This window comes from Grampus griseus (assembly GCF_964374135.1).
Source record: "Grampus griseus genome assembly, chromosome: 16".
NCBI lineage: Eukaryota > Metazoa > Chordata > Mammalia > Artiodactyla > Delphinidae > Grampus > Grampus griseus.
Genome location: NC_139010.1, coordinates 53633048 through 53646050, shown reverse-complemented (window position 1 = coordinate 53646050; position 13003 = coordinate 53633048). Strand labels below are relative to the sequence as shown.

The window sequence follows — 13003 nt, the reverse complement described above, 5'->3', positions numbered from 1 at the left end:
GGGAATAGGGAATGTGGCTGCTTCTCAGATATGTGAACATGAAGGCTGAAGCTCCTGGGCTTAAATCTATTTCATTCCCACCAACTTTGTGTTCTCTCTAAAAGTGGGACTGTTCTAGGAGATTGAGGGTGGGGTGGCATAGAATGATCATAGCTGCCTAAGAGACAGTCCTGACCCTCAGGGATGTGTAACCTGGTGGGAGAGATGGACATACCAACAACTAACCAAACGGCAAGGCAGAATGAATTGTGAGTCTCGCTCATGGTAAAAGCAATGGGCTGAGAAAGCCAGAGAAAGGAGAAATCCTATCTAATTGGTTCGATGAGAAGGACTAAGATTTCAAAAGGTAAAAGAGTAAGGAAAGGGCATTGTAGGTGGTTGCAGCAGCCTGAGCACGGAAGCATGTAAGTGCTTAGATAGGCAGGGATTGGCCAGTTGTGTGGGTAACAGGTGGGTGGGTGAAGTGGAGGATGCTAGAGTGGGAGAAGAAGCTGGGTCAAATTTTGAACTCCACGTTCAGAACTTTATAGGGCCATTGTAGGTCTTCCTGGGCCTGTGGTTTCTGTGGATGCCCTGATGCCCTTGATAACAATCGTATGAAAATGCATCTACATCCCACATTAAGATTGACATATAACTGCAAGAACTGAAATGAGTGAGTTGAGCTCTCATTGACTAGTTCAGTTTACCTGTAGATGTGGTTCTAGGACCACTGCCAGTCCAGGAAGACTGTGGAATCCATTTGGGATGAGATAAGTCCAGAACTTGAGAGGAAGCGCTGACAAACTCTTACAGCAATTTGACATTGCCACAATAACCAAGCGCGTGATTGTTTTTCTAGTAATTCATTCTTATTCTAATTTCCAAAAATATTGGTCCACAATATAAATGGAAATACGTTGGTCTAAAATACATTGGAGATTTTAAAATTTCCATGGTCCAAATTTTTTTTTAAACACTGGAAATATTTTTAGAAAGCTGAGAAGCTCTGAGCTAGTTGAAATAATACTACTTTTTAAAGAAATTTGTGGTCAGAGATGACAGAGGAGAGAGTTGGTGGATTTGAATGTAGAGCAATAGAAATTATACAGTTTGAATAGCAGAGAGAAAAGAGATTGAAATATCTAGTACTCACCACTGTATCTACCTTATAGTACATTGTGCCTAAGTGTTCTGACTTAGTCGAAGATGATTTTGTGGCAAATACAGAAAACCACACAAACTAACCTAAAACAAGACAAAATGTGTGTGTGTGTGTGTGTGTGTGTGTGTGTGTGTGTGTGTGTGATGGGTTGTTATAAGAAGGTTACAGAGGTATCTCAAGGAATTCAAGGACAGGGAGTGCCATTGGATATCATGAGGGATGGAGTGGAAAATGAACAATCACTAGGAATCAGGGCTGCTTCTCCCCATCTCCTCTCTCCCACTCTTACTCCTCACTCCTTTCCCTCTGGGATGGAGGCTGATCCTCATTCAGGAATAAAGGACTTATTTTCCCAGCTTCTGGGAGTACTAACAGAAGATGGGTCTCTACTGTCTGCCTTCTTTGGGGATTGCCTTGGCTGATAAAACAGCCTCACCCAAGACCATGCTTTCTTCCAGGGACAGCCCACCTCCAACGGAGCTATAAAGGTCTGATCCCCTTGCTCCAACTTGGGACAGCTGAGAAAGGACATCTCAGCTCTAGAGCTCCCTACAGGGTTGCTTTTATTAGAACTGCATCACAGTTCAGCTGCTTTCTTTGCCAAATTCTAATTCCTTCTCCCTTCCCAGTGTTGGTCTCAAAGATACTACCTAATACATGTACATTAACTTCTCAGAGTCTGGTTCTCAGGTGACCCAGGCTGGGACACCATGCCTCCCAATCTTCTTCCCACTCTCCCTCCTCCCTTCCTTTTTACTCTCCCGTTTCCCCTCCTTCCCTCTCCCTTTTCTTACCCCTTTTCTCTCTTCTTCCCTCCTTCTTTTCCCACTCCCTCCCTCTCTCTTGACTATATAGTTTCTCACCTCTCCTTTCTGAGTGTCTGCTTCATTCTCTTCTCACCTTTCAGACCAGTTCCCTCTGCTCTTCTGGTTCATGGACCATCATGGCTGCTCCAAAGCACAGTAGTGCCTCAGCCACCATCATTGTAGCGTATGCTTTCGGTCACCCACCCAGGTGCCCTTTGCTAGGCTGGTGCACCCATCCTGCAGTGTGGGTGTTGGTTAATGACTGCTTACATTGGTACCCTTCTCTGCAGGATTACCCTTAGCCAATTGCAACCTTCTCAGCTGGAGATGCCTGAGAGGTTATGCCCCACATTCTTCGGTCACTGACTGTCAGATGAGGGATATAAATGTCCACATTCCTTGCTTCAAGGCAGGACACACTCTGTAGTACAATTCATGCTTTAGAGTTCCACATGGGGTCAGGCTGCAGCTGGACTTCTCCTGAAAGGACATCTTTGCTTGACATCTTCCCCTGCCCTATGTGCCTCTCTCTCCCTTACCTGAGAGCACTCCTTCAGTAAATCCCACTGCTTCGAGGGAATCAAATTTAAGATCATCACCTTACAAGTCTGGTGCCTGTGGCTAATTGGCCCAGACTCTGCTGTCCTAATTCCAGATATCCAGGAGGGAGAATGGATTGGCTTAGGCTGAGCCTAGCCCAGCTTCTGGATTGAGCACCTAGATTGAGAGTTCACTCCAGGTCCAATCATTTATGGCTGGAGAGCGGGCAGAGTTGCATAGTATAGAGTAGATGAGGGTTACAGGGAGAGAGGGCAACTCTCAGAAAACACTGGTCAGTTCCTGCAAAAGTGGACCCTACCATATGTCCTCCTTCTCAGTCTTTCTCGAATTTATTTTCTCGGTTAGCCTCTTCACTCCTCACCTCTCTCCCCAACTGCAATCCCAGGTTCCAATGGGAGGGTTTTGAAAGGTAGCACCATGTGATGGAGAAGGGACTGGGCCAAGTGTCAGGAGGCCTGGACCGTAGCTTACCTCACGAGCTTGCTTCACATCTCTGGGTCTCAGCTTCGAGGTAAATTAGACAGTTGGTTTGCTAACTTAAACAGCCAATGCTTCTATGAAAACAAACAGGGCAGAGTCTAGATCCACTATCTCTGCAGCCCTGAAGTCAGCAGAGTACCTGGCACAGAGTCGGAACATACTGAAAACAGGAGATAGCCTTTAAAAATGAAATGACAGGTACTTCCCTGGTGGCACAGTGGTTAAGAATCCGCCTGCCAATGCACGGGACACGGATTCGAGCCCTGGGCCGGGAAGATCCCACATGCTGCAGAGCAACTAAGCCTGTGCGCCACAACTACTGAGCCTGCGCTCTAGAGCCCGCGAGCCACAACTACCGAGCCCGCATGCCACAACTACTGAAGCCCACGCACCTAGAGCCGGTGCTCCAAAACGTGAAGCCACCACAATGAGAAGCCCCTGCACCGCAAGGAAGAGTAGCCCCCGTGCACCGCAACTAGAGAAAGCCCGAGCACAGCAATGAAGACTCAGTGCAGCCAAAAATAAATTTAAAAAAAAAAAAAAAGAAATGATGGTGAATTATATTACAACAGTAAGGTAGAGCATGACCCCAAAGCATACAGTATTCTGAGTGTGGAGCCCATTAGTAAAAGCTAGCACTTGGTGAGTGCTAACTTGTGCCATTCTGTGTTAAGCACTTCCCATGCTATTCTTTGCATGATTACTGCTGCAGTATAACAAATCACCCCAAAACTTGGCCTTTTAAAACAACCATTTTATTATGCTCTTAGATTCTGTGGGTCAGGAATTTGGACAGGGCATCATAGGGATGGCTTGTCTCTGCTCCATGATTTCCGGATCCTCACTTGGGAAGATTTGATGGGCTGTGGTGACTTGAGAGCTGGGGGCTGAAATCACCTGGAGCCATCTTCACTCACAGGACTGGTGGTCGATGTGGCTGTTGGCTAGGACCTTATCTGGGGCTGTTGACCAAAGCTTGAGCTTCCTCAGAATGGTAGCCTCAGGATAATAGGACTTTCTATGCAGCAGCTCAGGCCTCCCAAAGGGATTGTCCCAATTTCACAAGGCAGAAGCTTCATTGTTTTTATGACTTAGCTTCAAAAGTCAAACTGCATCATTTCCACCACGTTCTGTTGGTTACAAGGCCATCCAGATTGAAGGATAGGGGAATTAGGCATCACCTCTTGATGGGGTTGGGGGAAGTTCTCATAGAGCAAGTAGGCTGGGAGATATTGTTGTGGCCATATTTGTAAAATTCAATCCACCATGTGTGCATTGTTTCATTTAATCCTTCTGTTGTCCTTTGAGTAGGCATCATTGTACCTTTACAGATGAAGACACTGAGGCTCAGAGAGGTCATGTCACTTGCCTGTGGACAAAATCAGGACATTGCAGGGCTGGACTTAAACCCAGTCTGTACCAAGCAGGTGTTCTCCAACACATATGTGCTGCTTATAGGACAAGGGAGCAAAGAAAGTCAGACATTCAAAGGCCAGGTCTCCCTATGTGTAGGATTGGGAGCGGGTAAGTCGTCTTCTTGTCCCCCCATAACCCTGATGTCAGAGTTAGTATCTTCCCCATGTGGTAAAGGAGTCTGGTTTCTATGCATAACTCCCCAAGGTGTTGCTTCCCAGAGACTATGTAACTATTACGTGTACCTCTGATGCCTCAAGTTCTCCAGGCATGTGCTGCCAGTGGAGTTGCTGTCTGTCCCACCTGCCCCCACACCCCTAGTCATTTGGCAAAAGATTCTGGGGAACAATAAGTTGGAGGAAGCTCTGATCCCCTCTGTGAAGGCAGTACACAGAACCACATCATGCCAAGAATATCTTCTCTGCCCTGATCCCCTTTTGAAATCATGTCTTCCCTTTAAGTTCAAACAAGGACCACTTCTTGCAGGAACTCATTGTGGATACTCCCCCGATACTTAAAATCAGAATGTTCAGGTGAAATTTGGCACTCACTGCTAACTGTAGTTTTTTGTGTCCTAACCCCCCATTAGTCTTCTAAGGCCCCACGGATCAAGGACTATGCCCTCCTCTTTCCTCAGTTTTCCTCCCCAAACCAGAGGAATGATACCCTGTTCTTAATAGGTACTCAGATCAGTATGACTGATTAGATCAAAGGGCCTCATGAAGTTTATTATTAAGTTTATAACAGGCGGACATGTGCATCTTCAAAAGTAGTTTTTAAGAGCCTGCTCTATCACAGGCATTGTGCCAAGTGCTAACATACCATGTGATCCAGGAGCAGGAATTTAGAAAATCAAATATGAGCCTCGTAGGCACTCTGCAGTATGTCAGTAATGTATCAGAACTGGTGTCTAGAAGTGAAGCATCCTTGATCATATTAAGAGGACTTCATATGGGATACATCTGAGACAAGTGCTGTAAGGTTACAATCTCTGTCAGCTGTCAGATGATTCCAGAGTCAAACATTTAGAAAGCCCTGGAACAGTCCTTTAAAAATCCAAAATCTTGACTTTGGCTTCTTCTCTAAGTTGTCTGAATGATGTTTTTAGCTGGAGCTATCAGATAGAAAAGGATGGGTCTAACTGTCAAATTAGCCTTCTTGTAATAGGCAAATTTCACTACCCTTCTTTCCATTTGTCACCATTTCACCTCAGAATGTTCCCCAAAGCCATGCCCTTTAGAAACACCTTTGAATGTTCAAACTCAACTGATCGTCCTATTAATAAATGATGAGTAATCAGTATCAGTGTTTATCTTCACTCATTATGCACACCATAAATTCTTGATCCAAATATAACCCTATTGTATAAAATTCCTTCCTCAACATACCATCACCAAGAATAAAATAACTCCTGTAAATAATCACCTTTGGGATATGAAAGAAAATGTAAACATTTTATTTGGCAGTTGTTTCTGAACACATGAATAAATAAATGGAAAAGTACATATTCATATTTCTTTTTGGAGTAACAGATACCATTAAACGCTTATTTACACATCTTCACTGCAAAGAACAGTTACACAATTCAATTTTGTCTTATAAAAGGTAACTTCCCACACCACTGGACTGGACAGGAAAGGGTGGAGATTACGGGTAGTGCTTGGTTCTAGCAGCCTCAGTGTTTGAAAGGCATTCATTTGCAAGTGTGATAAGAAGAGTCATCATGCATTGAGTTCATCCGGATCATGTACTGCAGAAAGTTTCTGATGGCAGCCACAGGATTTCATGTGTCATGCGCTTAAGTCAACTATGACATGTTTGTAAATCTGTGTGTTTCCCTTAAAACTGGAAGCAAAGAGAAAATTACGCTTATTAATGGACACATGCGTGAATGATCTTGGTGCCTGAACATTCAATTCCTGAAATTTTACAAATTTGGCTTTCTCTGCATCCCAGTTATACACTTGAGTAAAGGAATAATCACTTCCAAGAATTGCGTATTGATAGTTATTTATCTGAAGAGGCTGGAACACCATGGATCCTCGCGATGGCATCCTCTGAATATCCTGAAATGAGGAGCCTCCCCATTTCATTACTTTGGAATCACCAATGAATCTTGTCAAGCAAATGTACACGTCGCCTTTCACTGAGAAGTGCTTAACGGCATATACATCTTCCATGTTAGGGATGTCAGTTTGGTTAGTAAATAATTGTATTGCTTTGTTCCACTGATAAATTACAGGACGCTGGGAACTACTGGACAGGATTAAATGAGGCGTTCTGAGTGTCTGAGGTGTTCTGGCTATTTCTAGATATTCCACATCAGTATCCCTGTACCATGCATGTAAAGATTGATGGGAGTAGAATCCATTTCCGTTCCATTTATAAATGGTAGTAAAACCAGCTTTTGAACTGTCAGCAACAACAAAGTACCAGTTGTTTTCAATCTTGAATGTTTCAATGTCATTGGGTTTTCGGATTTTGAGAATTTCAATATCCTGGATTTTTATGAATTTATTTGCAAAACTGTCTCTCTTATAGATGTGAGAGCCGCCGAACAGCTGGGCCACAATAACATAGAGCTGAGTTTCAATGACTATAGGCTTGCACACTACAGTGGACGTGCCTGGAAAAGACAAATGAGAGATTAGGAGGATGGCCATCCTTTTTTGGAGCCTGTTAAGATGCACGCCGAAGCCATGCAACTGCCACCAAAATCATTTCCTTGGTTGATTAGGCAAAAGGCCAATTTCCTAATCAGGTCCAATGGCAGTGGGATCCCGAAGTTCTGTGCCTTTGTACCTCATGGAGCCTTGTTATCAATAACTGAGTTGTCATGTCACATCCAACGTGTACTAGACGTTCAGGATACATAGCTACAGCCTGAGTTTTCTCCTCTCACTTTTTTTTTTTTTTTTGGCCAAGCCATGTGTGGATCTCAGTTCCCCAACCAGGGATTGAACCCGTGGCCACAGCAGTGACAGCACCAAGTCCTAACCACTGGACCGCCAGGGAACTCCCTCTCCTCTCGCTTCTTACAGAAAGAAAGCATTTGTTTCCCAGACATATCATGAGTTGGAAACTGCCATTTATTGAGCACCAACTATATACTTTGCCAAATCATCTCATTAAATTTCCCAACAATCTTAAGAGATAAATATTATCACCCTCCCTTTTGCAGATGAGCAGACAGAAGCTCAGAGAGGTTCGGTGCTGCTAGGAGAAGGCAGAGTTGGGATTCAAACCCAAGGCTACCAGCGTCTCTACGCTTTTAACCCAACCTGGGGTGGGCAGTTAGCTGTACAAGGGCTTCCAGCTTGGCCAGCATTCCACAAGGTTCTAGAAAAACCTCACAAAGTTTTGAGCGGTAGTCTGGGCAGCCCACGGTTCTACCTGCAATTGGTTTGCTCTATGTATAAACTGCTTCTTGCTCTAGAATGTATAAACTCTTCTTGCTCTCTCCTGAGAAAGGAGAGAGATGCCACTTGTGAAGCTTTAGGTCACTGGTGGCAGAAAAGAAGGAAGAGAAATCCTTGAGAAAAGTGAAAGAGGGGTACAGTCATGGGCGAAGCTGATGAGATTTCTCCTTTGGGAAATCTCAGAAAACTACATGGGAGTCTGTCAGAAGCCTAGCTCAATATCCTTTGTTAAAGTTTAACATTTATCAGTAGATTCTGATCTCATCTCATAGAGGGAGCTTGGCTCTAGGAAATCCAAAGAGAGCCGGGCAAATCTGGTCCCAGGCTTTTTCTGACTGCAGCTCTAAGGGCTTTGAGGTAATAAGTTCCGGATCAACTCTTTCTATTAATTGGCTCCATCCATAGGCAAAATTATTCTAGTTGGGACCCTTTTCAAGGCTGTGTAATTCTGTGACCTTGGGAAAATCATTTCTCTGGGATTCAGTTTTCTCTTCTGTACAATGAGGGTTGGAACTAGATCAGAGATGGCCACTAGTTTTCAACCATATACCAATATTGATTGATTGATTGTGACTGCCTGGAGAACTGTGTTAAGAAGGATTCTGTCCTCTGCAAGAAAGAGCATCATGATAGATTAGCGATGTCTGTCTGGGGTGAGGGAGGGGATAATGACTGCATATATGACACATATTCATCATCCTAGACTAGATGATGCCATCTGAAAGTCTGCAAATATATGATTCATTTTTCATTTAAGTGCTCATCTAAAGATTCATTCAAAGCAATTGACAGACTGTACACATGTAAGAAGAACCTTACACAAAGGTAAGGTTTAGATTTCACAAAGCCCTGCTGCAATCCATTGGGAAACTGAGGGGAATTCAGGAGATTTCCCATGAACATTTTGCAGAAGTAATGCTTTTGCCGTAAAGTTTGAGACTCATTGATCTAAAATAACCTCCTTATTTTATAGTTAAAAAGAGGGGCCCAGTGAGGGTGAGTGGCTTGACCAGTTAGCTTGTGGCAGAACCTAGATTAGAACTCATAATTCTTAGTCCAGTACTTTTTCATTGAAGAAAAATAACCCACCTTTTATTGTATATTTACTAAGCTAGGTCCTATACTAAGTTTCTTGAACATATGCTCTCATTGTTTTATAACAACACTGAAAGTTAGGTATTATTATTCCCATTTTACAAGTGAGGAAATTAAGCTTTAGGGAACAATCCCAGGCACTCAGTAAATGGTAGATTTGGGATTCAAATGATTCTCAACCTGCCCAAAGAATTCCCTGATATCATTCATCTTTTCCTGTTGCCCTTGGCCCAAGTGGCTTAACTTTCCACTCAAAATACGATCAGGCTTTTCGTACCTGTAATGTTGTCATAATTCCGGAAGGTCTTTTCTACATGGTCCCATTCAAGGAAAATGCACTTTCCAGTGAAAGGCTGAGCGATGACTACATACTCATCGTTCATGTAAGAAAAAGTGTCTATGGACAGTGATTGAAAAGGCAGGTCTTGAGACTTTGCAAACTCTGCAAAAATTGAAAATGATGATGAGTAGCTGTGCTGATGCCTCATTCCTTGGCTAGATCTCAAATGTCCACAAGAAATATATTTATTCTAGAGAAACAGTGAAATGACAATTTTACTTTGCTTTTAAACACGTGAATTTTAACGGTTCATAATATTTTTAAATTGCTCAGTTGGTTTTTAATATATATATTTAAAGAATCAATTCCTGCATATGTAAAAAATTAGCCCTTATTTTAATTTTATGAGGTGGAATCATTTGGAATACATTACCTGTAATGATGCAATCAAAATCCTTGGAGGAGAGACTATTGATTTTGCGCTTCTTGTATTCTGGAGGGCCTTCACAGTAGATGTCTTCAACAGTTGCGTTGGTGTGGCCTAGCCATTCCACCAGCCACTTCAGTTTACAGTCACAATTAAATGAATTACCTCTCAGGTCCCTGAAAGACAAACTTCAGCTGCTTTTGATATACGAGGGCCCTTCCTTCCCAGGCATGACTTTTACTTTAGCAATGAACATGTGCAGAATGACCTCACCTGGCTTTATATAATGTCTCATAATCTACCTTCAACCTGACTGACCATTCACTTTGGGCTCAGAGAATGACCACAGTGTGCCCTTGCAGGCCACCCTAGTCAATGGAACCTCATAACTTATTCCCTCTTGGATTCAAAGGTAGCTCAGTCTAGAGCTGTGCTCTCCATAGAAATACAATGTGAACCACATATGTAGTTAGAAGTTTTCTACAGACACATTAAAAAACTAAAAAGAAAGAAGTGAAATTATTTTCATAGCATATGTTATGTAACCCAATACATACAGAATTTTATCATTTTCACATATAGTCAATATTGAAATTACTAATGAGATATTTTACATTCTCTTTGTATACTAAGTCTTTGAAGTCTGATGTGTGTTTTATACTTACAGTATATCTCAATTTGGAAAATAAAATTTCAGCAGAAATTCCTGATTTGTATTTAGAGTTAACAAAATTTACAGTTGAAAAAAACAGATTTATACACCCAAGTTGTTCCAAGCATACCTAAAAGTCTTCCAATGATTGAACAGAAAATCAGTTTTTAAATTTAGTTTTTTATTCAATTTTTTTAATTATGTAAAATTTAAAATTCAGTTCCTCATTTACACTAGGAACACATTTCAAGTGTTTGGTGATCACATGTGTAGCTACCATATTGGGCAGCACAGGTCTAAAAGAAAGATGTAGTGATTGTTGTACCATATTTAATTACATCGAGTGAGCTATTTGCTTTTCTTCTTCCTCACAGGCATAATTAACCCTGATCCTATTCCATGGTCTACAAATTCAATTTTAATAGGAAATGACGTCGACACAGCCGAGCTAGTGCAGACATACAATAATAGCTCATGTCCATAATAAACTGCACAGCATAGATAGTTTAAGTTTCCACATATGATCCCAGCTCGCCAAGTTCTCTGTTTATTTGCATTGCTTCTGTTCAAAAACTCTATCTCTTGCCTAAAACCATTCTTGGTCACACAAAATTCCTAAGATAGGTACCACCTACTTTTCACACAGCATATGAATACTTTTTAAACGTTGAAGCATTTAAAAATGTGTTTTAGGGGGTAATTCAAGAAATCTACTAAAAGGCAAGTCGGCATGGATCCTTGCACTTCTTAGATGATTCTTGGTTTGGGCCTATCAAGGTAGGCCCAAGAGGCCAAACCCATTATGGGATTCCTTGGAGAGACTGAGCCAATTTCAAGTGTTTTTTCCTTTGCTATTGTGGGGTATAGGCTGACACAAGGTTGGGCCAGAGGGTCCCCAAATACGCTGTATCCCCAAGGCTGCCGTGGGGAATCATCTAACTTCCAAGACATTCTCAGGACTCACCTCATATCTCAAGAATACTCTGACCCAGAATAATGAGTGTCAACTTTTCTGGGCTATTGTAAACCAGAGCGGATAACTGTGGTCTGTCCAAGACTATTTGGAAGTGTCCTGATTCTGACACTCTCTTGGTAATAAACCATCTTTCAGGAATTGGGGTAAGAGGCATGGAGGAGGGGTGGGGGGAATACTACAAGGAACAAAGGAAGTTTTTCATAGCTTACTGATTTGAAGTTAAATCCTAGGTTTAGGAGAAAATTCTTGACTCAAATTTTTGTTATTGGAGAAAAGTTGTTTTGAATATATATTCTATAGCAAAGTACCTGAAAAATAAGAACTCCTTTGTTTTCATACATCTTTCGTTTGTTCCTGTTTTCTACCTTGTGACATTTAAATACCTTTCCAATGTTCTGGAAGGCACTTATTGAAGCTAAATTGCTTTTGAAAGGGTTAGGCATATATTACTTGCTTTCCTTACTACAAAATACACAAATTCTTTACAAAGATCTTTCACTCTGAGGCTTAAAAGTCAAAGTTTGAAAGCTCTTTTGTTTGAAAAAGGGTCAAAAATAATTAAGTTCATTCCCTTCCTGGGGCTTAAGCCAAATTCCTGGGAATTAAGCCTAGAGCTGTTGTTCAGTCTAATGAGAGAAAAGGCAAACTTTCTTCCCTTCCCCCACTTCCTGCTCCATTTCTCTCTTGACTGACCAACCCATGGGTGTAAACTTTCATCTTTATTCTGTCAGTTTCCCAGACTTCTTTATGTTTTTTCTTTGTAGCCCCATTTCCTGGACCTCATGAGAAAAAAAAAGGCATCTTGAAATCTCTATCTAGCCCTCCTCTTCCTAACCGCTCCAAGTCCCTTGTCATCAGTCCCTGCCATACAGGCACACACTTTGTCAAAGGCAAACTTGGGACTATATTTTCAGAATATAGTGGTAAATACCATAGGAGACTCAAACATTAGTCCAACTAAATTCAAATTTTAAGCCAATTTAAAAATTCTCATTTAATTTAAAGCCAATTAAAAAATTTAATAATCCACACCAGGCTTCTTTGTTAACGACTGCAAATTAATTAATTAATCAGTGATTTCTTAGGTCCTCTTACACATTTGTTAAAGAATCCAGGCCTTTGAAAATGTCTTTTGGGAGAGTCTGGAGGTTATTGTTTGCAAGGCTCCTGGAAAAAAAAAAAAGAATGATGTAAACTGTAGTCATAAATGAAATAAATGCATTTTATGACCCCTTATGTATTATGGTATTAAGCAAACAAACAAGCAAACCCTCCAAAATACGAGTAACAGAATGATGCCTGGGCATCGGTCTTTCTACTTAGCACTGAGTATGAGCATCACACACTCAGGCATTCCATCTAAGGGATGCCTCCCCGTGTCCATGGTCTCCATGTGCTCTCTCTCCTCTCACTCAGGCTGCCCTTCTCCTCCCTCCCCCCACCGCCCCACTTGCTATAGAGAGCAGCTCAACCTCCAACTCTTAGTACCAACAGCTCTCAAATTTGGAGGCCTGTCTGATCTATCCCCCTTCCAGCACATTCTTTTTGTTTCCTCCTTTTTCTACATTTTTTCCCTTTTAGCTCCATTCATTCATTCCTCCTTAGAAAATAGCTTCCTTATAAATATCCATCTATTCACCCATCCATCCATCCATCCATTCATCCTCTTTAATCATCTCCTTTTCCCTTCTTCCAATTCTTGCCCTATTATCACAGGAATTGTTTTCTCCTTCTCTTTTTGTTCTTTCAC

General features: G+C 41.8%; 1 protein-coding gene across 1 annotated transcript in view; it reads right to left on the bottom strand.

Annotated features, from left to right (window-relative positions):
* Nucleotides 1–6003: 6003 nt before the first annotated feature.
* The window catches only part of LGI1 (leucine rich glioma inactivated 1), a 32956-nt gene continuing 25956 nt past the window's right edge, over nt 6004–13003 (bottom strand). The window contains exons 5-8 of the mRNA XM_082674322.1: nt 12349–12420; nt 9632–9801; nt 9196–9360; nt 6004–7030 (exon numbers count right to left, since the gene is read on the bottom strand). Coding sequence (XP_082530448.1) covers nt 6195–7030; nt 9196–9360; nt 9632–9801; nt 12349–12420 — 1243 coding nt within the window. The 3' untranslated portion in view covers nt 6004–6194. The remainder of the gene's footprint in view (nt 7031–9195; nt 9361–9631; nt 9802–12348; nt 12421–13003) is intronic.